The 27,315-nt window shown below is 44.7% G+C and overlaps 1 protein-coding gene across 1 annotated transcript; it reads left to right on the forward strand.

Moving 5' to 3' along the window:
- On the forward strand, window positions 1–26,955 carry HAO1 (hydroxyacid oxidase 1). The gene is made up of 8 exons (XM_048297240.1): window positions 1–183; window positions 6,476–6,627; window positions 13,232–13,487; window positions 16,365–16,540; window positions 17,018–17,109; window positions 19,671–19,829; window positions 20,105–20,174; window positions 20,554–26,955. Exons 1-8 carry the CDS (start codon window positions 47–49, stop codon window positions 20,622–20,624), a joined length of 1,113 nt encoding a protein of 370 aa, XP_048153197.1. The 5' UTR covers window positions 1–46; the 3' UTR covers window positions 20,625–26,955.
- Window positions 26,956–27,315: the final 360 nt, after the last annotated feature.

The following is a 27,315-nucleotide window of genomic DNA, read 5'->3' on the forward strand; positions in this document are numbered from 1 at the left end:
AAAGAGTGGGAGGTGGGAATAAACTAGCCCAGTGAGATCTGCAAACATGTCTGGCAAGCCAGCATGCATTGCAGATTTTGAGGAGTATGCTAAAACCTTTCTGCCCAAGTCCGTGTACGATTATTACCAATCCGGAGCGGATGACCAGGAAACCCTGGCAGATAATGTCGCAGCGTTTTCCAGGTAGGAGGATGATTGAAGGCTGGGGCGGGAGGCAGGGGGTGTCAGTTCTGCTTTATTGGTAGATGTGGTGCAATTTTAGACTTTTCTGTGTGAACGAAACTCAAATTTTCTGCAACTTCTTTCTATTTTAGCAAAAAGACTCTCAAAGAACTGATTTTCAGGACAACTCTCTCCCCTTTCACTCCTCCACTGAACATTTTCTGTCAAAAAGCAGTCCCTAAAATCCATTAGCACCTTTTTAGCTTTGCCTGCATTTGGGTTCTTTTGTTAACAGAAACTCTCTCCAGAGTCCTTCAGCTCCAATATTTAATCAGCCAATGAAACTGAAATTTCAACATTTTGGGTTATGGTGCCAGCAAGGGGTTCTTGTGGTGGGGTTTTACTTTTTAGGTCCTGAGTCAGTTTTGCCTTTTCCTTATTTCTCCTAAACGTTCCGTGGCCTTCCCAGATGAGAGCTGCAGGGCCCTGCAGGAAGGAGTTGCATTTCCCAGCTCTGGGGCGAGCCAGGAAAGCCAGGGCTCAGTCCTGGGTGGCCCAGCTGTGCTCAGGGGGTTTCCAGCAGGAGGTCAGCCCTTCACCAGTAGAAACTGTAAATGCTGGGAACTGTTCTAAACCAGTTTTGATTTAGACTGACCCCCTGAACTGTTGTCAAAACCTGGGCTCAGGTCATCCTTAGCCTCAGAAGGACAAGGTCAGCACAGTCAGTTGGCATTTGCTGTGGGATTCGTTAGAAGTGTCACAACTCACATCACATCAGTTGGTTTCCTACTCCCAAATGTCCCTGAGCAGGGCAGAGGGAAGGAGGCAACTGGAAGCTGCTCCCCTCAGCCCAGCTGAGCCCGATGGAGCTGCTCAAACAGCTGCTGATGTCTCCTTCCTTCAGGGCTGTGTTGGTGCAGACATTTAACCCCCTGCACTTGTCTTTGCAAAGGCTTTGTCTTTAATTCCTCTGAGTCTAACAAACCAAACCACGATTTTTCCCATTTTATCTTTAGTCTTTCTCCTTCCCTGCTTTGCTTTTCTGCTACAGAGCAGCAATCCTACTCAGTGCTCCAGTTGCTTTTTCATAGGCTATCGGCCATTCAGCTGGAAATCTCATGCAAGTTGAAGGCTGTAGAAAACTCAGTGATTATTCATTTAGCAGGATCTCAAAGGTCAGATTGCAGAAATGGGCCCAGAACCTTAATTTTAAGGATGCACATAGAAAAGCTTTATAATGTCAAGAGAAGACAACTCACCTCCACTGCTTATTCCAGACCTCCGAGCTCCATGCAGAAGCTGCCATTCCCTGCTCAAACACAAGCCAAAAGCTTGCCCTGAGGAGTAGATAGGAGCAGGAGGGGTTGGAGTAGTGCTCACCTCTTTTTATTGTATCTTTTTTAATGCTTCCAGATGCTCTGATGCTACTTGCCCTCATAAAACCAAAATGAGACATTAAGGAAAGGACACTCCAAGGAAATGCTTGCAGGCAATAAACTGCGGAGCAGTGAGCGTTTTACTTGTAACTGCTGGAACTAATCATGATGAGGTTGGATCTAAAGCTGCCAGAGACAGGCTAACAAAGAGCTGGGCATGTCCCTTGCTGTGCTGCCATCAGCAGAGCTGGGTGTTGGCTGGGAGATAAGGGCAGCTCTGCTCTGAAGCTGTTTCCCACCACAGGGATGGACTGCTCTGATAAGAGACCTCCTCACATCGGGCTGGTTGCCTGTGGGGTTCAGGCTTACCACATCTTTCATGCATCTTCCATCAGATTTTCAATAAAAACCTCCAGTTTTAGGTGTTCAGAACTGGCATTTGCAAGCAGCCTGGAACTGGAGGAGATGTTCATTTTGCAGTGCCTTGAATGGCCTGAGACATTAGAAGAAATCAATGAAATTTTGGTGTGGCTGGAAGTCCCTCTGTGTTGGGTTCCTGCCCCTCCGCAGTGTGGGGATGAAGGGGCTAGGGGGTGTTTCTGTCTTTGCTCCCCCTCTCTTTTTATATTTATCTGAAATAAAACAAGATCCCATTTTCTCAGCACGTGGGATCCTGCCATTAACAGTCATTAGACCATGTTTGCAATGGCTTCCTTGGAATACATCTCTAAAAGCCAGAACCTGCTATAAAGATTTGACAGTATTTTGGTTTATAAGACCTGGTTGATGTAAGGGACTTGGAAAAACCTTTCTTTTTCCCTTGGATGCTGTTGGGGAGAAGCACAGCCCAGCTGTTACTCTGACCCTCACACAGTCCTGGTGTTTCTGCCTGTTCCTGAGTGCAGCTTGTGCGTAAATATAAAGTCAGATGGACTTTACACCCCCGAGGCACAAAGATCACCAAGTCAGATAATTTTGTGAAAGGTAGGAATATGTTCAGCTTCATTTCCCATTGATTTCCCCTGTCAGAAGCTTAGTTGCAGGGTTCAGTTTGATTTTAAAAATTTGCCATTTTTAAGTATTTATATATGTATAAGTTTAAATGGCAGAGAAAGCACAAAACTGAACCAGAAGCAGGAATTTTTAGCCTGTACCTTTGTGTGGTGCAGGATTATTCAGGAGAGGTGTGAGGGAGGAAAACCAGTGCTGGGCTCATCTGTGAGTCCTGAGTCCTTTATTTTTGTTTTTTTGGCAAGCAAATGGTTTCATTTCTGGAGAAATAAATAGATGATCTTATTGAGGACTAATATTATTGTTGTTACTAAAAACTAACCCCAGTGGATGGTTGTGTTGCTGGATCCTACAGTATCTTTGGAACACCCCATGCCATTTTTGGAGCAGCACAATTCATACTAATTGGATTATAAAATGAATGTCTTGGCCTTTTGATCTTCAGATACCAGGGTATAAACTGTCTCCACAAGGACAGTGTTTAAAATGAGTTTAACACCAGGTGCAGCAACTCTCCCCCAGCTCCCAGTTCTTCTAGGACTGAGAAAAGAACCAGCACTCGGGTGTTGACATCAGTATGTTCCTGCTGAGGCTGGATGAGTATTTCTTATTCATGGTTCTCAAATGGCCCTGGCAGAAGTGAGGCATTAAGGCCAGAAGAGATGATTTGGGATGTCAGAGCATATGTCATTCCCTGTGGTGTCTGACTGCTTTCACCTTGGGTTTGCTCTGCATCCCGGAATGCTGAGTGTCCTCCCAGCCCTGTCTGGCACTGAAATCCCCTCTCGAGTTGTCACAGAACTAAGGGGCCTGAATGGAGAACAGATTTTTGTGACAAGGTTGGGATGCCTTTAGCTCGATGGCATTCAGGAAATCAATCTGGAGTCTCCCCTCTTGGCACACCAGGGAAGGGGGACGTCGGTGTGTGCAGGAACAGGCTCCTGCTAATCCGCCCTGACGTGCTTAGCCACAGAATTCCCAGAGGCCTTGGGAGAAGCTGCCTTGTTGTGTCGTGTGCAAGGCACAGCAGCTGCTGCTTCAGCAGTGCCAGCATCAGCACAGGCTTTCTGCAAATGTGGTGTTACCTTGTAGCAATTAAAGGCATTAAAATGGCCACAGAATTAATTTAAATATTGGTTTAAAAAGCAAGGCTGGGAGTGGGACTGGGTCAGACAACCTGGAAAGCTGTGGGCGAGAAAAGGAAAGGAATGCTTGGAAAAATAATTTCGTTACGTTGTTGTGATGTCTTTCACCTCGGATTAGCAGGGTACCGCGAAAAGAGTGTGGATGGCAAGACATCCTGGGAGGGAAGATCACTTTTCCTCAAGGAAAAGCAGCTCTTGCTTAGCCTGGCACAGCACCAGCCCCTGCCCCTTCTGAAGGGAAGTGGAGCTGTAGGGGAGAGGGCCAGCAAACGGGGTTGGGGTTTGGATGGATTGCCTGATCAGTGTGTCTTTTCCCAAATGTGCTGCTTGCCCTGCAGCACAAGGGGATTCAAGAGAGGAACAAGAAAAGCTGCTTGAAAATGTGGTGCAGTTTGAAAACTTCAGTGTTTTTCCCAGCTGAAAGTAGCCAGTGCTTCCCTCTTATTCCACTGCAAGATAATTTCCAATCAGAAATTTTTTTAAGCATGGAGAAAAAAGGAAAAAAACCCAAAAGATTAATCCCCCTTTCTTTCCTTTAATCCTTCCTTCAAAACAGCTTTTAGCTGAAGTTGCCTAAATCGGGAGCGCTCGCTGCCTTCCCCACTGCGGCATCTCCCACTTCCAGCTGGGAAGAAGGATGCACTCACTCTCAGCTGCTGATTGCAGCACACAAGCGTGGACTTGGCTGGAAAAAGATGTGGGTGATGAGATGATGAATTAAAATAAAAAAATTCCAAGTTTTTTCCAAAATATGCAGGAAATGTTTCACTGAAAGACTTGGAGGAAGCAGGTGCTGTGTGGCAGCCGAATGAACGCGTGCCCTGGTGACAGGGAAACGCTGCCCGTGGGGTTTCCTTGCTGCTGATAAAGGCATTTCCCTATGGCTCGTCCAGAAAATGCCTGGCTTCAAAGTCTGTCAAGCTCAAGCTGGAAACACTCGAGTTTCCAAAGCAAGATCAGGTTTTATTAAAAGAGGATGATACTCAGGTAGTGGGACCAGTCAATCCTGGGTCAGGAGCACTGACTGGATGTTGATTGAGAGGATGTGACCTGATAAGGTATCTCTGCTTGGGACTGCATCATTTTTCTTGCAGGCACTGCTGGGAATATTTTGCCTCTTCCTGTCTCTTTTCCCAGCTAAAAGCACCACAGGGATGTTGTACCTCAGGACGGACCCTCACAGGTTGGCTGTGACATGGCAGTGGCAGGTAACAATCTGACAGGTCAGAGAAACCAGGAGCCTGGGGAAGAGGGAGATGCTCCACATCCTTTATGCTTTTGGGTTTGACTGTATTAATTGGCAAGGTTACAGAGGGATTTTTGTTTTCTTTGTTTGCTGGGGAAAGATGCCTCAGAGCAGAGTGGAAGCCTTCAGAATGAGGATTAGAAAGAAAAGGGGGAGAAAGAAGTCATGTTTTCTTTGTCCCACCCTCAGCCCATCCTCCCCTGAAAAATAACAAACTGTTACAATGGCATGAAAACAAGTGTGAGGAGATGTTCTTGCCGTGTGTGTCTTGGCACTGAGCAGCACAGCTGACTTCCACAGCCACACATCTCCTTCCAAGCATCATAACTGTCCTTCTCCTCCCTGGGGAGCACTGCCTGGAGAGCTGGCATGGCTCCAGGCCTTCGGAAAGGTGGGTCTCGTCCTGGCTCTGCCCCAGGCTTCTTGGGGAAATGTCTCTTGATCTTTCTATAAAACAGAGAATTTGTCTTTCTTTCCCTGAATTGTTATTTTAATACACAAGCTCAATCTCACCCCTACTCCCTGTCGGAGGGTAGCAGTGGCCCTGGTTCTACCTCTGTGCTGGTAATTATATTATCAGTCTTGAGCATTCTGGGGCTGAGCAGTTGCTCAGGTTCAGCAGTATTAGACCACACATTTTTAGTTCTTCTCTGTAATTACAGTTCAGGAGCCATGGGAGCCCTTTTGGAGGGAGAGAGGCAGGCCTCAGTGAGAGGTTGGTGCTTGCAGGGAGGCTTTGGCCTGGCTGAGCTCAGAAGAGCCAGCCCCAGGTATTGCATCCCCTCTTGTGGCTTCTAGTGGTGGCAGTGCTGTGACAACACCTGGATGGTGGGGAAAAGTCCCACGGCACAGGTATCCCCAGGAATGCAACCCTCTTCATAAAGGCTTGGGTGTTATGGTGCCCAGTTGATCCCATGATAGGGATCATGATCTTGTGATGCTGTTTTGTGGGGGGAGAAAAAATAAGATAAATTTCTGTGTGTGCAGACATGTGGTGTCCAGCCTGGCTGCAGTAAACTGTAATTTCAGATTAAGTGTGGTTCAGTTTGCCCTGCTTTGGGAAAGGGAGCTCCAAGCATGCAGGCCAGGCTTGTGTTATCCAAGAATCCTGTGTCTTTTGGTTCCCTAGTCCATCGAAGGAATAACTGAGGGTAGCTGATGACTTTTCCTATTTGCACACAGTGTCTGTCCCTCAGTTCTGCCCCGAGGCTTTCAGGGGGCTGAAGCTCACCATGAACCTTACTGTTTTACAGCTCCTGTCTTTCCTTTCAAATATTACCAGCCAATAATGTTCCCGGGGGTCTTTGCCTCCCTCACCCTCCCTGCTCTTTGGCCCCTCCTTGCCTGCTCCCTCCAGATTTTGTGCCCTGCAGGGGTTTTGCTGCAGCTCTGGATCACACAGTGGGATTCTGTTCCAGCCCCAGCACAGCTTTCACCACGTTCACAGCAAGAAAACCTGCTCTTGCCTACTGGGAACTGTAAATTCTGCCCCTGCTGCAGCCGTTTGAAACTCAGTTTATTCGTGTGTGTTCCAGGTGGAAGCTGTACCCCCGGGTGCTCAGGGACGTGTCGGTGATGGACCTGTCCACCTCTGTTCTGGGGCAGAGGGTCGCCATGCCCGTGTGCGTCGCCGCCACCGCGATGCAGCGCATGGCTCATCCGCACGGAGAGACGGCGACCGCCAGGGGTGAGCCCAGCCACGTCCCCCTGCAGGGCGTGGAGAGGGACAGGGCAGCGCTGTGCCTGCTGCCTGGGCATCCCAGCTTGGTTTCTTGCTCCTGGAGGGAGTTTGAGTTGCTGCTCGGAGTAATCAGGTTGATTCTTGGGTTTGTTTTTTACCATTTCACTTGTCTGAGCGTGGTTTCTCTCTCCATGAAACAGGGGTGGGAATCAAAGTATGGAAGAGGGGAATAATTTGTCACATAGAAAATTGAAAACATCTATCTACCTACCCATACATTCTATATAACTATAAACATGTCACAGCAACAGTCTTCCTATTAGAGAATTGACTCTAAAATTTCCGAGGCCTTTGTTTGCCTGAGAAATATCCTTGCTTTGAAGAGAGCTCTTTGAGAGCATCCCAGGGAGGCAGTGAGATAAGGGCCCCTCTGGGCTAGAAGCTGCACAAAGATGTTGCCAGCACAGAGGCTGCTGCTTCAAAGGATATTAACCAGAATTCAGATGGGGAACTGTCTCCTACCCCTTTAACTCAAGCTGCAGAATGGCACCAAATCTGAGGAAGAGGTCTGGGCTGTGCATTTCAGTGCTCCAGCGCTGAAAGAAGAAGGATACAAACCCTAAATAGGTGATATTTAAAAAAAAATTAATCCTGTGCATGGTTGGCTTATTCATCTAACAGCATTTGCATGCCCAATGCAGCAGGTACTGGTGTGAAGCGAGTTGAATTCTCAGCCCTGCAGTGGGAGCTGCTCTCAGTTCTCATCGCTGTGATGTGCACGGGGATGGGTTACAGCACACCTCCAGAGCTAGCTTGGAAAAACACATCTCTCCAACTTTACAGTATGTTTGGGGCCACGTTTTCTCCCTTCCTAAGAGCTTTATCAGGCAGCTGACGCTTTTTTGCCTATTTGTAAGTGCCAGGGTGCTCCACACGATGGCGCTCCAGCACCTCGAATCGGTGTGGGAAGGGCCGGGGGAGGCCTTGGTGCTGTCCCATCCTTTGGCAACTCTCGCGGATCAGTTCTGGGCCAGGTTGTGCTGGGAGGAAACTCTGAAGCATTACCCTGTTAAGTGCAAACACATTATTGCAATGGCGAGAGCGAGATTTGAAACACACCAAATTCAGAATGTTTCTTAGCAAGAGTTCCCACTGATGCTGCAGCCTGGCCACATTTTAAGGCATAAATCTACAATGGCATGCAAAGTTGAGTGGTACAATAAGGCTGAGTACCAGGGCTGAGTTATGGTTGTGGTAATAACTTAATTCTGGAATTTCCTGATTTTTGTGCACTTACATTTTCAAACTTTAACACATGATTATTACATTTAGTGTTCCTGGGTTTTCAAGCTAGGTAGGACAGCTTGGTGTACTGGCACCAGTTAGAATGTGCAATCCAGTAAAAAACATCCATTGGAGCTGGTGAATTTTTCAATGCTTTCAAAGGAGAGCAGTATTAAAATCACACACTTTATATTACATTGGCATTTGGGGGGAGAAAAAAATGGCTTTGGTTTTATGCTGTTAGAGGTGGAACGGGGCACTCAGTGCCAAGCTTTTGGTTTGACCTTATAAGATGACAGGACTTAGCTGTAAAGTACACATTTGGCTTAAAGGTTCCCTGAAACTTGGGACACTCGGGATCAGGGGGTTTGCCACATCCAACTTCTATTCCAGAGGTAGCACAGACTTTAAGTGAGCAAACTGTTGGTTGCTTTAATTCAACTTCTGCTTCAGCCACACCAGTTTGCACAAGCCAAGGAAGTCTGATCCATAGTCCTGTGGCTTCTGCAAAGCCTGGCGTGCTCCATAAGCCTGGATTTCTTTGGCTCAGGTGTGCAGGAAGCACTGTATGAGGTGGTGTCTCTGCTGTGGTCGTGATCCTTGAGAAGCACAGCATGGTCTGAGTCCTGCCCCTTCTCAGCCTGTGCCCTGGCTCGTGTTGGGGGCAGAACAGCTCCCAGAGGAGCATCCCTGTGTGCCACGAATCTGCCTGGCTGGGCTGGAACCCCAAGAGATAATCCTGGTTCACACCACGCTGCCCTGCAGAGCAGGGTGGTGAAGAGAGCAATGACAGCTCCTTCTCTTAACTTCTGGTGTTTTGAGAACAATGCCTGATCCCACAGAGGAGCTTCCTTGAGCAACAGTGTCTTGCTTGGAACTGCTCTGCTCTCCTGGCAGGTTTGCTCACGTGTTGTAGGGTGGATGTCCCCTCTAGGAGCAAGGGCATGTCATGTGTCCCTTAGAACTCCCTGCGCTCACAACCCCCTTGCTCTGGGGCTTGTCAGCCTTTTGGGGGCTGCTGCTTCCTGAAGGATGCTCTCCCGCAGCAACCAAGCTGGTGGAGAGGAGTGTGCACCTTCCTGGAACAGGGCAGGGGCTGTTCTCACCTTAGACACCCCTTCATGGACACTTCTTTTGCATGAGTAAAGGATCTTTCCTGGGAAAGACATCCATTTGTAGTTTTAAGAGTTGCTGGTGACAGGCCAGCCAACGCAATGTAAGTTATTCCAAAGGTTAAGTAACCCCACTCTGATCAGAATCAACTGCAGTCATGGTCAAACCTTGCACAGCCTCAAATCCAGGTGTTGGATTTACTTGTACTCGGGTTAGCTGGACTTCAAAATAGTAGATGAATTTTTAAAAAGTCTATGCAGGCTGCAATAAGGTTGCCGCTCAGTTTTCTTTGACATGTCTGAATGTAGCAGGAGTCCTTCCTTACAGAAAAAGCTCTCTTGTCCTTGAAACAATTTCATGCACCTTGGCAGTTTTCCCAGTTTTTCTAGGTCTTCCTTCAAGTATATTCCCTGGCATTTTCGTTGTAGTTCATCAGTGTATGTGGCAATTTTCCAAAGAATGGATTTTCTGTTCAGTAGAAACTGAAAAATTGGGAGGAAAATTGTTTTGGATTAACTGAAATGTTTCATTTGATCCAAAACACAATGTTTTATTTCATTTTCCTACTGGCTAATGCTTTTAGCTATAGTTCTGTTTTGAAACAAAAGTGTTAGCTCAGGAGAAAACATTTCCATTTTGAAAAGATCAACACATGACATTTTGACTTAGGTGTTTTTTTCTCATCCTTCCCACTCCAATTTCAACCTCTTTGACTAAAAATATTTGCCAAATTCGATGAATAATCTTAGCCACTAAAGAGCAAAAGGTTGTTCTCTATTCAACAGAACCCTTCTGATTCTATGGGATCTTTTTTTCTTGCTTGTCCATCAGAAGATTCACTGTTCCATGCCAAGGCATTCATTTACCATCCTGACTTCATGCTGTGCTTGCAAACCAACATGATCCCCGTGTCAACAGGAGCCACCTCGAGTACACTGACTCAAAATCTTGTGCACCATCCAGCTGCACAGCAAGAAACAGCAATTTTTTGCTACCTTAATTGATTATAAACAGACTTGTAGCATTATTTTATTGAGATTTCTGTTCTGTTTATATTCCTGCTTATTCCATATTGCACTTACTGAGTACCTCAAACTCCCGTGTTTTCACCCTAAAGCAGCATTGGAATACCTGACTTCTCCATCAATGGCTGCAAGTCAGGCTGAGAACCCGACTGTTTTCTTGGCCAGGTCTTCTGAGAACTGTCAGTGACTTCAGCTCAGGGCTGAAGTTTTTGTGTTTGCCCTCTGCAGCTGCACTCAAACCACTCCCCAAGCTGCTGCTGATGCAGGAAGTGTTTCATCATCACCTGCGATGTGACTGCACCGTTTGCTTTGCCAAATGGAGAACAGGAGTATTGACTGAAAAGCCTTTTTCCCCCCCCCGTTTTAGTTGAGTTTCTGGCAGCTCTGGCTTTCCCACTAGAGAGGGAGCAACACCTTTGTTCCTTTGGCTCTTAACAGGCTGCTACTGTGCTTTTGCTCTCTATGATGCTGCTGAGCACTGAAATGTGGGTTTCTTGTCCCCATCAGACATGGTTGTGACTGGGAAGGAGGGATTTGGCCACCTATTACATTTTGTGCTCAGTGAAAACAGCAGGACTTTGAACCCACCTGTTACCTATGTGGTGATCAAAAGATGAGGTTGATTTTGAAGTATGAAAATTAATGTCAATCCAGAGTCATGGACAGGACAATATTCACATGGGACAATGTGGCCTGGGCTGACCTGGCCTGGATTCCCCCTGGAGAGCGGCGTGGCCGGGGGACTCTGTGCTGCAAGTGTGCCCAGGCAGCCTGGCATGCCATCCCTCGTGGGCCAGCCAGATCCCAGATCCGCTTTGGCCACGTGTCCCTTCCTCTGCAGCCTTCCTGCACAGCTGACAAAACATGTTGTGTCAACAAGAGGACAGCAGACACCACTCGCATGCAGGGTTTTGTAAGGGCTGAGGAAGGGGAGGCTGACAGGGAGCTCTCAGGCAAGTGTGGTTTGTCAAGAGAGTAACGTGAAGTTCTTTAAACAACTCTGTTTCTCGGGAGATGCAGCTCCAAGAACACGGCTGCTGCTCCTGAGAAATACCACTGTGCCAAAAGGACATCGTGTTGATCTCAAGGAGCGTCTTCTGGCCCTTAGCTTGGGGACAGTGGATTCACTGGTGGATTCAGGGAAACATGCCTGCAGTGGGGCAGTTTGGCTGCTGTGCTTCAGAGATGCCCCTAAAAGGGAAATGATGGGAATTTGCTCAGCTAGAGGAAAAAAGCAAGTTCCCATTCCCATACAAGGTAACCCTGACAAAATACGCAAGCTTGAACTGGGCTCCTCTCCAGTGTCCTCCCTGAAGTCTGTTGTCTCTGATTTGCCCACAGGGACAAATTCCATACCCTTCGCAAACCACGTAAGGAGCTGATGCCCCATCAGATGGGGGGAGGATACTCTGAGGCTTCAGGATGAAAAAAGGGCTAAAAAAGGTCACTGCTCTGTTCCCCAGTGAAGCTCCCAAGTGGGTCCTGTCGCATTTGTTGCTATGTAAAATACTTCAGTTGCGTTCCCCAAGAAGGAATAGCTTCCAACTGCCAGAGGGCAGGTTTGGATTAGATGTGAGGAAGAGATTCTTTACCATTGTGTGATCCCATGGACTTCCCCAGCTCCGTGTGTGTGGCTCCTGCCGTGCTCTCTGCGCTGCCCTGGACCCCAGCAGGAGCCTGCAGGGTGTACAAGGGTGAATGTGTCCTTTGGGCAATGCTCAGGATTAAAAGAAGACCTGGGAAAAAAACCCCACAAAAAACAAACAACTAAAAGCAATCTGAAATGGCATGAGGAAAGGCTGGTTTACAAAAACATCTGATGCTTAAACTGGCAAATGTCACGTATTGCAGCAAGAGCGTCCTGTGGGAATGTGGCTGTAGTAGGACTGATTTGAAATAATAAATCATTTGCAGCACCCCAAAAGTGAAGTGTAAAATACGGTTGTTTGAGGAAATGAATTGCTTCTGTTTTCTTTAACTGCAGCTAAATGTGTGAGAAGTGTATTTTTAGAAAAACCTAATTTGAGGTAGAAGAAAAGCCCCAACCAAACCTGGCAACACTTCAGGCCTCTGTATCTCATGGTTTTAAAAGTCTAGAAAATTGTCAAAATAGGCTTTAAAATGATCAAGATCAAGTACAGATCGACCAAAACTGGAACTGGGAATCTCCAAAACTTTGAAAAATTTTGTCTGTGAACTTTGGATTTGCCTGAGAGATCTAAACTATGTGTGTTGAGCTGGTGCTTCACCAGAGAGCTGTGAACTTTATAGGAGAGGCGAGGGGAATTTTGTGAGCATGCTTGCATGAAAATGCCATAACCCCATTTGGGATGGCTGAACTCTGATTGAACCAAACTGCTTAAATCTAATCTTAAATAAGAGAAAAGCGCTATTTTCTCTATTGCTACATATGCAGCTAAGTTGAAAGGAGATGGTGATACACCATGATTTAAATCTTCACCAAAAATGTTTTATTGTGCAGTTCCTAACTTAATTTTTGCTTTTGCAGCCATAGAGACTTGGGAATCAAAGGAAAAAATGGAAAGAAATGGATACCTAAAGGCAGATTGAACCATAACATTTACATTTCTCCCTTATCTGATGGGAGGGTTTTGCAATTCCTGGGTTCGCAGCCCTCTCGCTCATTCCTGATATAGAGGGAACTATGTCCAGTAATTTCAAGGAGAGGAACGGAATGGCTACGAACTAGAGTGGTTTGGGTGATTGCTGCTGTATTTCCAGTGAGGGAAAACTGCCTGGTGGCCCTGGGAGGGTGTAACCAATTTGTTTGAATAAGCTGTTCATAAGTTTCCACTCCAAGAGGTTTGTAATCCTTATTTAATAAAATGTTGTCATAAAGACCACTTTTTAATTCCTCCATGGGCTGGGGATGACGTCTTGAAACAGAGGTCCATTTACATTAAAAATATGCCTACTGTGGTAGACCAAGGAAAACAAGGCTTTCTATAATATTTTGGAGTTTTATGGCATGTTTTCCTTTATTTTACAATAAGTGACAGATTATATCGAAAAGAGTAAGTGATAGATTCATAGAAATGTATCTGTATGAGGTCAGCCTGGGGAGGGCGATTTTTGGGAGGCAATGTGGCAATGTTCAAAAAGTTGGAAGCCTCAAATGCATTATTTGAATGCTCCTGTTTAGAGAATATCACTTTGTGCTCTTCCAGCCTGCCAGGCCGTGGGGACAGGGATGATGCTGAGCTCCTGGGCCACCTCTTCCATCGAGGAGGTGGCCGAGGCGGCTCCAGCCGGCCTTCGCTGGCTGCAGCTGTACGTGTACAAGGACCGGGAGGTCACGGAGTCGCTGGTGAGGCGCGCGGAGAGAGCCGGGTACAGAGGAATCTTCGTCACCGTGGACACCCCGTACCTCGGCCGGCGCGTCGCCGACGTGCGCAACAAGTTCCAGCTGCCCCCACACCTCAGGTACATCTGCTGCTGGGTGTGGGGTGGGACTGTGCCAGGGCCATGGGCACCTGGGCTGGTGGGGGAGAAGTTTGTCCTGGGCAACAGCTCCGTGGATCTGTGTGTGTATCGCGTGCTGTGCTTGGGCTGGGATCTGCTTTGGGTCAAAACGAAGCTGTAAAAGGTACTGTGCCAGGCAATGTGAGGCTGCTGAAGTAAGAGACATGGGGCATTTCTCTATACATGTGTTAATGTGTTCTTGGCTACCTTCAAAGCTCAGCTGTGCACAGCCCGAAGTGACCTGCTCTGATGTTGAACTGGGATCCAGTGGCAGAGTTGGCTGTGCTCTGAAAGTGGCCTGGACTTTGTGGGCCAAAACTCCCTTCCAAAAGACGTTATGGTTCCTTGTGTGTTATCCTATGACATTGCTCTGGGTCCAGAGCCATGTTGCTACTGACTGCAGAGCCTCTTTCAGAGCAACTTCAACTCTTCTTTTACTCAAATACAGAAGCACATGGGTATTAGTCTTTCTAAATCCTCCATGATGTCAATTTTTACCCCAAAGTGTGTTTTGGGACATTTTCTATGTCTCAGAATCTGTGGCATCGTGATTGACTTCAGCACTAATTCTAGTTCCTCCACACTGCAGGGCCAATGAGGAATTAAATTACAACAGAGTTAAACCAGAGTTTTAACCTTACAATGGGGTTGTACGGGTGCTGATTTGCCTGACCTTTTGTAAATACAAATTGATAGACTGTAGAGACCCCCCTGATAAACATAGGCTGAAGTGCTGGCACACTTCTAGCAGCCAAGGACTGGCTGGAAGAATAATTTAACTCCAGGACTTGGAGTTAAAAATCTTGCGAGATTCTTGCATGTAGAGCTTGGTAACAACCACAGTCTACCATGGCACATGTTAAAATTATTTAGAGCTTGCAAATGAACACAAAAATGGATAGGGAGAGAAAAAAAAAAGACAGCTTGATGTATTTCGAAGCAGATAAACTTTGAGGTGAGTTCTGGGTGAAAGCTAGTTTTGAGTTTTATCAATGGAATTGAATTGCTCTTCCTGTGTCTCCAGACTGTTGTGTTACACTATATACACATTGTATGTAACATGCACTTAGCAAGAATCACATCTGGAGGTTTTTCTTAATTTCCATACTATTCAAAAGGAAGATGAGCCTTGGGACTCTGCAGTGAATCTCATTCTCTAACTCTCTGGCAAAATCCCCTCCAGAGCCTGGGGTGTTGGCTCTCCCCCATGCACTTGTGCTTGAAGCTAAGAGATGAAGGTTGACAGAGCAACCCGAACTCTGCCCTGATTTCTGTGTTGAAGAACAGTTTTAGGAGGAAGGCACCAGAAAGCAAAAAACCCTTATGCCCCTAACATGAAAATATACCACACTGGGATGTGTATGCCCTGTGTGGTAGTCGTGCTATAGATCTGTGTTTGACGCATTATCAGTATATACTGACCTGTTACTCTTAAAAATAAAATCAAACAATTATTTAAGTAGCTTATTTTTTAGGGGCAATAGAATTTTAAGGCCTAGGGTTGAGGAGGTCTTGAATGTGAGTCCAATAACCCAAAGACATTTGAGGAAAGAGGGAGAGCGTTTCTTAAACACTTTGACCCCACCTGCCCAAACCATAACAAGGTTTCGAGTGAACCGTATGAAATCATATGAAATTGGAGTAATCCTTAAAGGTTCCAATTAATCACTGCAGATTCCCGAGCGCCGCCTGGGCAGCGCTTTGTTGCAGAGGCCGCGGTGAAACTCTCCTAGCACAGGGCTCTGCTCATTTACGTGATAACTTTTTCTTGGCTTCGGGTTTTCAACAAAGTTTCAAAGCAACAACAAGGTGCCATTGTGCTCCGAAATGTATGTAAGGCAACATTCATCCAAGTGTTGATCTGCATTTCCCAGGCCAAGAAAAACAACAGTTATTTATATAATCTTATCCATGGTTCTGTTTTTCTCTGGGCACCCCACCCTCCACAAACCAACAGCTGAAAAGCTGGATCTTGCTGAGAGCCCGCTCCTTTCTCATTTGCTTCTGGGCCTGGAGCTGAACAGAAAAGCCATGTGAAATGCTGCTTGTTGCAGGCATGAAATCAGCAGTGAAACCAGCCAGGTTCCATGCAAAAACACTCATGCACTTCCCAAAATGTGAAATGTGAGTATTAAATAGCCCAATGTGGAACAGGACACAGTTTCCGAAGAACAGGGCAATTGGTCTCACATGGGACATGGATGTGCTAAAACCTGTGAGATTTTGCTGCTGAAAAACCCAAATAACAGCTAATGTTTTCACATGAGCTTCCTTTCCTCCCTACATTTTACAAGGAAATGTACAAAAGGGACACAAGGTAAATAGGCTGGCTGTTTGCCTTATTGGACAGATGAAAATTCTGAATTCTTTGCAAGGCTTCATGCACATCCATCTAACTCATGGAGCTTAAGAAAACTTCATTTCCTCCTTCTCCCTTCTGCCTACCAAATCCCCTATTCCTCTCATAGCTGAATTCCCTGGATTTGAAAAACAACAAAACCCAACCCTATTTCTTTTGCTGTAGAAGTCGGACTGTTATCTTGGGCTAGAGAAATTTGCCCCAAAGTTATCACAAAACCATCATAGAAACATAGAAAGGCTTGGGTTGGAAGGGACATTAAAGATCCAATGCTTATGCTGCTTATCAAACACTTTGCCAGCCAAAGCTTCTGGCTCACTGAGGACCGGGATCTCACATGCTGGCATCGGCTGGTTTTGCTCCTGCCCTGCAGTGCAGCAAAGCTTTAGCTCAGGTATATTGAATGCTGGCATTTGGGACTGATTGTGGCTACAGTGAATCGTTCTCAGACTATTTTTCTATGTCTTTTGTCACTTTAGATTAAAAAACTTTTCCAGCAATGACCTGGCATTTTCCTCGGGGAAAGACTTTGGAGAGAACAGCGGCCTGGCTGTGTACGTTGCTGAGGCCATTGATGCCAGTGTCAACTGGGAGGACATCAAGTGGCTCCGGGGGCTGACCTCACTGCCCATCGTGCTGAAAGGGATCCTCAGGGGTGTGTAGCGCTGCTGCTTCCCAGGGAAAGGCGAGGGAAGAGCTGTCACTTCCTCAAGCACCCTTAGGAACCCAGCAGTGAAGATGTTTGTGGAAGCAGCTGCTTAAATAAGTGCCTGGTGTTGTCACCACCACCACCATTAATGTGATCATGCCAATAATTTTGCAGTGGACAAAATCGTTCAGCAAAAGAATTTCTTACTGATGGGTTTTGGAACATAATAGAGAAAATAAAGGCTAGCAACTGAAGTGGCTGATCCAAAGGGATAAAATGTTCTGCTCCAACATTTCAAACTACTTTTCTGCTCTTATTACTTAGAGATAAAACCTTTTTCTGTGTTGAGGCGAGGCTTTGGAAGGCTGAAGCCCCAAGGTGGCTTTGCATGAGCTGACAGTGGTTTTTTTAGTGATTCCTTCATTGGGGTGTCTGCAAGCCCCCAGTTACGGAAAGGCATTTCCTGTTTGGATTTTCTCCTAGACGATGATGCCAAAGAAGCTGTGAAGATTGGGGTAAATGGGATCCTGGTGTCAAATCATGGAGCACGACAGCTTGATGGGGTCCCTGCTACTGTAAGTCCTGATGCCAATACACTCCAGTAATCTCTAATTTTCTCTGCCTTTTGGCTTCTTGTTTGCTTTCTCTGAACATGTGGAAGCTGGAGGAAAAACCTGGAGTAACTGTTCTATGCTTTAAGCCATGCTTTAACCTCTCTCCACTTCTCTATGTATGTCACATCGTACTCTGAGTTAGACACAGCCTTTCCTTGGAAATTGGAAAATTTCCTTTCAAATCGGAAAATCTTTCAGAAATTTTTTCCAGTCTTCTCTTTAATTTCTTCTTTCTCATTCCTTTTTGAAAAACGCTTCTTGCCATTTGCAGCACACTGAAGGTTGTATTAGAGTAAGTTTTCCCTTTTAATGTTCTTTGGGGGCTTCTGAAAAATTACAGTTAAGGAACAGCTAAAGGCAGAATAAAACTCTCCATTTTTCTCCTTTCAAATATTTTCACCTTTGGAAAAGGGAGAGAGTGGTTAAATTACAGTTTTTCCTTTTTCCTTTTCCTTGTCATGCTACCCCATGCCTTTTCCAAAGGTGAAAGGGATTTGAGAATTTCTTGGTCGGCAAAAAAGAAAGAAGTAAAGGAAAATGAAAAAGTATGTGCTCAGGATGAAGGAAAAACCCCAAAATTCCAGTCATCACTCATCTTGCTTCATTTGGTGTGGGAAAGCTGCACAAATAAAAAGAGAATGAAAGGGAGGAGAATCAAAGCCCAGTTGTGCCTCTCTGAGTATTTCCAATATGTTCTCGATGAAAAACCTCCTGTTTTCCATGATGGTTCCCTGAAGGGAGAGGGGAACAGGTCCTCTTGTCACCTCCTGGGAATGTATTCCTTAATTTCACTGAGAGTATTTAAAACTCTTGGGCAAGCCTGTGTGTGAGGTAATCCAACAGCAACAATGTATAAGGATGTTAAAAACATCATTTTGAGGAATGAGAGAGCTCAAGAAACACAAATTAATTTTTGACAGCTGCAGCAGAACAGAAATATGCGAACTCCCTTTTCGGGGTTACTCCTTTGCCACACCACAGGGCAGAGGAGAACTGCTAAAGCTGATGCGTTCCCTGGATTTATGGTACAAGGAACAACACTTCACAATGCTGTTTGTATAATGTATCTGTATCAGATCATGTTAAATGTTTCTGATTTAGAAACATAATAATTTGCTTCAATTTCATGGGGTTTCAGATCGTGAGCTGAACCCAAGCTGGTCAATATTTCTAGTGTCTAGTTACACACTGAGGAAATCTATGTTTTAATTATGGTTTGCATCATGCTTTAGTTATTAGAGCACTTTAATGTTGGTACAGTTTGTCAGGATGTAGAAAGTGGTCTCTGGATATAGAAATAGATCCAAAATATGTTTGGCAAGAGAGCAAAACCAAAGGGAGGGGGAAAATCACAGCAAGTGCCAAACTTCAAGAAAATTTTAATCCAAATCTAAAAACAAACTGCACTTTCAAGTTTTCTTCCCCCATCTTCTAGTCATTTTTATCCATTAGAAAGGAAATGAATTACATCCGTATTTGAAAGGCGTGAATTTGTGTGTCTTTTGTCTTACTTCCACACACTGTTTCCAGTCTCCTTAATACTTGGCTTCTGGTGGTGTTCCTCTCCTGATTTTCATGAATAAGAACTATTTAGGTGGCCTTATAGGAGAAGTTGCCCTGTAATTAATGCTCCAGGCTTGAATTCAGGAGGCTCATCCTTTCATTGGGACCTCTTGCATGGCAAGAGGAATTAATTCCTTGGTTACTTGTAACTTGAGAACAGTAAAAATACTTTTCCCCCCTTTCTTGTATCACTGGTGTAGGGGTTAAGCAGAGAAAGGGGATGAGCAGAGCTTGGTGAAAGCAACATACATGTGCATTAAAATAAATTATTTCCCACCTTGCTCAAAACTTAGAGGAAAGTTCATTTTTTTCTTATATTAAGACGTTTTTCTCTACAGTCATTCCTGTAATTAGAAGCATTTTCAAAGGGAAAATACATTAATTAAAATTTTTCAGCCAACTTGAAGTTCCTCCAGGCATGTGTTTCTCTTACTCCTTGTCTATAGGTATAGTGCCTGCCTCTGGGCTCCCAAGCTGGCCCTCAGGATAAATGAATGGTAAATTTAAACAGGGAAGCAAAGATGATTATTTAAAAAGGGACAGTGATTCAATTTCATCCCCAAACTAGCGAAGACTGGCAGTTTGGGAGGTAACACCACCAAAAGGCTTCCTTAGTGCTGGCTGTTTCTCATATTCTGCATAAAAATCAGATACTGGCTTGTGTCAGATATGTGTCATGGGGTCAGATGGCCGTTTTGTGAGACCCTGCTGATCCTCATTCTGTTTATGTGACTCTCCAAATAAATTTGACCTTTGTATGTACCTTCTCCCCTGCAAAGTCACTGCTGGTTGTCAATACAAAGCTGTGTTATTTGGGTATAGATTTAGGCATGCAACTGCTCCTTATGCTGCTGTAAAGCTTGGATCCTCTGTGTAAGAACTCATTCAAAAAATAAATAGGGTTTTTGTAATAGGGTTTCAGGAGCAACCAAGCTGTATTTCTGGTTTCTCTCTTTTAGATTGATGTCTTGCCTGAAATCGTGGAGGCTGTGGAGGGGAAGGTGGAGGTGTTCCTGGATGGTGGTGTAAGAAAAGGCACGGACGTTCTCAAGGCACTGGCTCTTGGTGCCAAAGCTGTTTTCATTGGGAGACCTCTTCTCTGGGGATTGGCTTATCAAGTAAGTTAGGAAAAGCTCAAATGCATGATCATCCAAATTCAGATCCCTAGACTCACTGTTTAGCCTTATTATATGCACACATGTGTCTGTGTGCACAGAGGAGCGTGTGTGTGATGGTGTCTGTGTGCATCCAGATCATCTGATGTAAGATTTGCTACGACAAACACTCAGGATTTATGTTTGTGCATAAAACTTTTCTTGGCACACGTGTACATGTCTGTACCTACGCACGTACACATACACATAATAGTTCACATTGTCTCCTAATCTCCCAGGGTGAAGAAGGAGCAAAAGAAGTTCTCCAGATGCTGAAGGAAGAGTTTCGCCTGGCAATGGCACTGACAGGTGGGACCTCAACATTTCCTCTCCGTAATCACATTTTCTCAGAGCTTTCATTTGCCCCAGGCAAGATGCTATAGCAACTTGCATGAGGGGAATGTTTGCAATCTAAACAGGTTCGTCTGTGGAGAAATGGGAAAAGGACTTGTTATCCCTGCCTTATAAAGGGAGAACTGAGTAGATTAAGTGAAAAATTATTTGGTTTTTTTTTTTTTTTTTTTCACAAGGAGAGCAATAAATCCAGCGAAAAGTAGGGGCAAATCTTTGGTTGCTAAGGGGTGGATTTCATCTGACAGAATGTAGATTTTTATGAGGCAGAAAAAGAAAAGGCTTAGAGTGGGTTGGAAAATCAGGGGTTTGAACTGATCTGCAATTTCTCCTCCAGGATGCCGGAGAGTAGAAGAAATTGGCAGGACACTGATACGAAGACATCGAGTATTGTTTTCCAAGATTTAGGTCTGAAGACTCTTGCCTTGTGCATTGCCTGTTGTGCTTCCAGACAAAATCCAACTGCATTCCCTCTGTGGGCCTCATCCTGCAATCCTGATTGAGGGAACGCTCTGCTCTGTAGGAGGTCACTTGTTGAAGAGAGGACTCGAAGTAAATTTTACAGGTGTTTCCAAATCTCTCAGGCTCTTAAGGAAAGCTGCTCCACTGGGAGGTGTGATTAGAGATGGGTCTTTATACAAGACCAGTGTAGAAACTTCAATGTGTTTTGCAAAAAATGCTGATATTAATTTCCATGCCTGGGACTAATTTAGCTGTTAAAATGAAACTATAAACACAAATGCTTTGATAGCAAACAGAAATGCTGAAATTTAAAATGCAAAAGATACTTCTTGCTCACTGTTTAGAGAAACTGGACTGTAGATTGCAGAGATTAAATCTTGCTTTCCTATAACAGAGTGTCCTTTCCCTAGTGACTCTGTGCCAGGACTTTATAAGCATCTGGGCTTGTGGCACGTAGGCTGTAGGAGCCCAAGGGGCTCTTTGTTGTAAGGAACTAAAGAACAAAGCAAAATTGGGGGAAAATGAGGAAATTCTGCTGTTTAAGTAGCACAAACCCCTCTGCAATCAGACAACTGTTATGCATGTGCATTGGATGTAGGTCAGATCCTTAGGTAATGCAAATCCCTGTAGCCCAAACTGTGCCACCTGCATCCACCTGGAGCTCTAAGTCACATTTTTCACCTGGGTTGATTTGCTAATGGTGGCAAGGGAAGACTGATGCTACCTGAGAGAGTTTGTAGAATTTGCAGCCATGTACAAAAGGGACACTTGAATAACTGAGGCATTAACCCATGACTTGGGAAGAGCCTAATGGCTCTATTTAGTTTCCATGCACACCCTCAAGTCAGATAAATCTTAGTGTTCTTCACTCTGCTTATGATGAGAATGCAGAGACACGCAGGATCTGTGCCTCTGTTCTCTAAACAATCCAAATAGCCACTGAATTCAGGAGAAATTTTGCAACTGTAAAGAACAAAGGAGGTAAGAATGTACTGTTCTCATCTTGGGTAAAACCAAGGGTAGCTCTTCACCTGTCTCACTTCCCTTGCAGGTATGGCAGTTTTACAGGGAGCAGGGAGAGATCACACAAGTTTTGAATATCTTGCTGTGAAAATTTAATGTTCATTTTTATGGAAGACTAGAAAAGAGAAAAACCCCTTAATTTCATGGTTTCACTGACATCACCAGCTCCACCATTTGTTTCCCATCAGCCTCAGAAGGACTTGTGCATTCTGACTCTCCTGCTTTGCAGGGTTTGAAATATCCCTTACTGAGCTTTAGAGGCAGCTTTGTAATGAAATGATGGAATATTATAATGTGAACTAAAGCTGGGGCTGGAACTTGAAATGGGGAGAAAACCCAAAAGGCCACATGCTTGCCCTCCAGTTGTAAAAGCTGTATTCTTATTTACTGCAGAATGTGGTCTGTTGTGTGAGAGTTGCGTAGCAACAAAATAAAGTTTATCTGTGCAAGGAAATATGAATGTTTCTCAGAGCACAGAGAAGCATAATTTCTGCTGTTTACTGCACTTATCATATCTGTTGCAATGTGGAATGTGTCAGATGTCAATTACAGACTAACTTCGGCAAGACTGTTTATTTGAGATAATATAAATGTTACTTAAAAGATAGGGGCATAATATCTTATGTTTACGTGTTTAAGATCTATTTCTAAAGCTCAGAAGATGCAGTTTCCTGTCTTTGCCCCAATCAGATTCAAGGAAAGTTCTGAAACTCTGTGGTTCAGTAGAAGTTCCAATGGTGAGGAAACTGGTCTCGTTACTTGTGCGTAATTCACTGTTTCTAGTTCCTCTGGGATAAGGGGTTTACATTGTTTTTTCCTGCCTGTTATCTGAGAATCGTCTGATTGCCTTCCAGTTCAACCCTAGTAAGACTAGACAAGCATTAAAAACCAAAATTAGAGCCAAATACTTACAGGCTGTGAAACTCTTAACAGAAAGTAAATTAATTTGGTAGAATTAATTTACTGTTTTTAAAATATTCCACAGTGAAGAGAATTTCTTTTGATTTTGAGACAGCCAAACAGAACTACTTTTTGAAATTACTAAATTTTAAAAAGGCAGGAATTCTGTTGGTTTGGGTTAAAAAGCATAAAGACTGAGTGCCCTCAACCATTTAAAAAGCTAAACAATGTCCAGGCTAAGAAAAAAATTATCTCCACACTCGCTTCATCTGGAGGAGCTGAGAAAAAAACAGAGCACACAGGTGGTAGTGGATCTTTCTATGGTTTGTGAGAGTGTTTCTGAGAAGAACATAAGTAATATAACAAAAAAAATAGGTCTTTGTGAAATAGGTTAAGTAGAAAATAATTTGTCTTAAGCAACAAGTGAACCCAACAAACTCTTAGGAACAATTAGTCACAGTCAAGGCACAGAAGTAGAGGGGAGCAGAAATATTTTGCATTTATGATGCTTTCATGTAACTGCCTACCCAAATGTCAAATAACAAACATGGTGAGTTTAATTGTGAAATTATCTTCTGTATTGACCTTGGCTCCATATGAAGTCAAAGATACAGAGAAAAAATGTCTACATAGAAAAAACCTAGCAAGGGTAGAACAGTGAGTGATATTTCTGTACCCAGAAAGACAGCACTCAACTGGTGTGCTTGGTACTGAGAAAAAAACCCATCTGGTTTGGGAGGCTGGAAAGTGATCTGAGTGGGGTACTCTAACCACCTCCCAAAATGGACCAGGAACCTTCCCTGGAAAAGGAGATTGCAGCTCTTAATGAGAAAACATTTATCAGATGTTTTGTGAAGAGAGAAGAGACCAAAAGCAAAACCTTGAGGGTATGAAAGAGGAGGAGGATCCTGTGCTTTTTAGGAGAAAGTGGTACCTCTCAAGAGGTTAAGATGCGAGGCAGGCTCTTACATACTGGTGTTTCATGTTCAGTCCGTGTGTGGATTTCTCTGCTGCTGGCAGTTCAGAAGTTTCCCTTTTGGGAAGCATCCCCACAAAGTTGTCTCCTTAGTGCCAGTGAAGGATTAAACCCACTGAATAGTGTGTGGAAGAGTGTGGCATTCTCCAGAGGACGCATAGAAACCACTCAGGACGTTTGGAGAGGCTTCAGCCCTGGTTTGGGATCTCAACACCTGGACTCAAAACATGCATTTTTAGCACTAAGTTCTAAACAAATCAATCTGTTTCAAAGTGATAAGGTCAGTGAAAGACCCTGTGATATTTTCTGGACAGCTGACAGATCACATTGAGGACGGACATGCAGGGAGCAAAGCCCTCCTAAGGAAAAAAACAATATCCTTTTGGAAAAGCCCACCTTGAGCAGGTAGCAGGTTTGGCTGTGCTGGAAACATCTTTGCTGTGAGAGTCTGGCAGTTTAATTCAGCAGAGGAGAGCACAGTGGTGCAGGACTGCAGGCGTGGCTCAGCAGATGGCAGGAGTCAGCCGAGGGTTGTGAGAACATCTGACCTTTCAGATCAAACGTGGAGGAGGAGGTTACTGTAGCTTCAGGACAGATTTTCCTCTCTCACTTGCCTGTCAGTCCTTTGAAGCAGAGACCTGCTGCTTTTCGAATGCTTGGAGCCTGCAAGCAGGGTGGAGAATCCAGTAAGTAAATAATAGGAGTCATAATTCAGTGCACTGAAGCTGAGGAGCTGTGAAAGACATGATCTGTTTTCTTGTGACCTCCACCTCTCGCTGTGACTCTGGGACATGTTATTGTGTTTTATTTTCGCCAGTGGCCAAGTCAAACAAATAGCTCTGGAACTGGTTAGAACTCCACCCCCCTCCCCAATTTTTCAGGTTAAGCATGAAACTTGTCTGTCTTACATGGAATTTCTGAACATAAATAAACAGACACTTAGAGTAACTCGCCTTGATAAATGGGCAATGTAGGTCGGGGCCTGCTGGATATGCAGGCGACTCAAAGATGAAGCAGAGCTGGGGAAGTAGGCAGGAATGGCTCTGCTTTTCTTGGCTTCTCAAATGGTTTTCAGGCTGAAATCAAATACTTGAGTGCATGAGGAAAGCTGGCTTCTGAAGTCATGATTTTGCACTGAACCTCACTGTAAGGATATCTCTTATAAAGCTACTTTTGATGTGGAAATTTGGCTCCAAACCACACTGAAGGCCATTATAAATAACCACTTCATCACAGGACACACAGAAGTTGGCTTCCTTGAACACTCCTAGAAAGCAAGCCTAACGTTATTGAGCTATAACCTCAGCTAGTGTAAATCAGAGAAGCTCCATTGACTTCATTAGTTTATACTGATTTACACCAGCTGTGACTGCGGCCCACAATTACAGCAAGATATGTCAGCTTTTAAATTCTGTCACTGGGTGTTGAACAAAACTGTTTTTAAAACAAGACTGGCAATCCCAGATTTAGATCCTAATGAGATGCAGCACTGTAATTGCTTCACGATGCTTATATGCTTCATTTTGTTTTCATTTTTGCATTGCTTCTGTTTTTCTCATCTCCTGCCAAACAGAGGAAGAGTACCACATATGTTACTTTCATAACAAAGATGTTTTGCTGCACTGAGAACATGTCCTCCAGATGCAAAATGCCTTTGTGTTGTAGCTCAGCTTCTTCCTTTGCATAGGTACGCTGGTTATGTGCCAACATAAGAACGCCCTCGAGGGCAGCCCTGTGTTTCCCCAGGGCCTGGAGCTCTGCAAGGGACACCCAGAGGCTGTCCCAGGGGAACTTCAAAGATCTGATTCCCCCTTAGGGATTTCCAGCTCCTAAGTCATCATTTCAGATGGGCAGGATGAATTGTGTCTGAGAGCACCCTGGTAGGACTGCCCTGGGACCATCAATACATCTCCTCTGTCAAAATCCTGCAGGATGCTCAGGTAATTACCCCGACCGAGTAATCAGTGGGCACCTCTATGGTGTGGAAGGCTGGGAGGTGCATACAGATGGATTATTCAGCCAAGGGGAAGACATTCACGTAACTAGACTGACAGTGATTAATATTGGTTATTATTTTATGACAGCAGCAGCTGTTAAATTCCAGTGACGGTCAAGGCAGCACTGTGCCTGTTGAGATGCTTTTGTGCAGGCAGCAGTCTCTGCTCAACAGAGTCAGAAGGGTAAACTGACAGGCAGAGGAAGAGAAATTCTCGCTCTAAAATGCAGGAACAAACTGATTCCCCCAGCTAAGTCCTTTAACTTTCCCTTCCACTATCTTAATTCACTGTTCTCCCTAAGGCAGATAACTCTGGGGTGGACAATGCACACCACAAATACTCAACAACCATGGGGAAGGTCCACAGGTGAACAGAGCAGAGGTAGAGCTGGGGCACAGCAGAGCCTTTAGCCTGTGTATTTTTCCTTGCTGAAGGTGAAGCTCCTTATACAACTGAGACTCCGCTACTTTGCCAAGTAAAATCTGATCGTGGTGGCTTTGCAGTATGGGAATGGAACACTTCTTATTTCTCCCTGGTTTTCTAAAATTCGATAGCATAACATGATTTTGGTTCACTTTTCCCAAGCACTTTTTGTGCTATGCTAACCTCTTCAATTCTGTGCACTGTGCTTAATTAGATTTTCCTTTTAGGAGAACTGGAAGTAGTGGATTTTAAACACTTAGTTGTCATTAAAAAGGTTCCCACAGAGCAGGTATTCACTGCTAGGTTTATTTCATGTGAGATGAGTCTAATTACCAAGAACAGTCACAAAGACTTCAAAGGAAGGCATGAAGATGCTTCAATAAGGTGACACGGCATAAACTGAGCTGTCACACAAATTCAGGATGTGTATTGTACACATCTCTACTTGGAATGGTCAGCAAATTGGTTCAGCATGTTCTGTTACTGGACCCAGAAACCTAGCATGGGAGTGAGATAAGTCTTCCTAACAGGTGAGACCTGAATGCTGATCAGAGATGAGAATTCAAACAGCAGGATCATCTCCCATATCTAAGCTTCCTTCCTCTGGGTCTGTGCACATATCCTATCAAAGAGACAGGCTGAAGAGTGTAGGTGGGGGTCTCTATTATAATTTTAATACAAATTGCTACTGACTTAGGAGTTACACATCTGCAGCCTTCCCTTCAGGTAGTTACGAGCAGCAAAAATCGCTGAATTTGGTATAAATTCCTTTCAACAAGCTTATGTCTCTACCCATGAACCTGGAAAAACTAAAGCAGCGCCCTTAATACAAGAAACTCCCCTGGCAAGCTCTTTGAAAGAGTTACAAACACAGAAATGTATATTAGGAAAAGGGAACTTGTGCTTTCCTGAGACTGTGACCGACAGAATATATCTGCAATTAAAGAGTTGGCACTAATCCACCTCATTTCCTTACTGCCTACTGGGGAGTTTGTTCCACAGCTCCTAATCCATGGCTGCAGGACTGGGGGTGGCAGCATCCATCTCCGCTTGGTTGTGGCATTGCACCTCAGCGCATCCTGCGTGTTTACTGCCCTGTCCACACCAGCCTTTGCTGTGACGTCCTTGGGTTGGATCTCCCAGGGAACCTGGAATGAGAAAGATGCGTGGGACTACTGGGCAGAGTCTTTGTCCTTTGGGAATAGTTGGAAATGAGGCGTGGACAGGTGTGGATGTTGCTGAGGGGCTTTTGGTGAGGAGGTAGGGGCTCATTTTCATTTTTCAAGAGCCCCCTACCCCGGATTAAAGTTGAAGGTTT

This window comes from Corvus hawaiiensis, chromosome 3, assembly GCF_020740725.1.
Source record: "Corvus hawaiiensis isolate bCorHaw1 chromosome 3, bCorHaw1.pri.cur, whole genome shotgun sequence".
Classification (NCBI taxonomy): Eukaryota; Metazoa; Chordata; class Aves; order Passeriformes; family Corvidae; genus Corvus; species Corvus hawaiiensis.

Coding starts and splice junctions, on each gene's coding strand:
- HAO1 (XM_048297240.1), top strand. CDS start 47: ATGTCTGGCAAGCCAGCATGCATTGCAGATTTTGAGGAGTATGCTAAA. Junction 13,488..16,364: donor CAGCTGCCCCCACACCTCAG/GTACATCTGCTG, acceptor TTGTCACTTTAG/ATTAAAAAACTTTTCCAGCA. Junction 19,830..20,104: donor TCTGGGGATTGGCTTATCAA/GTAAGTTAGGAA, acceptor CTAATCTCCCAG/GGTGAAGAAGGAGCAAAAGA.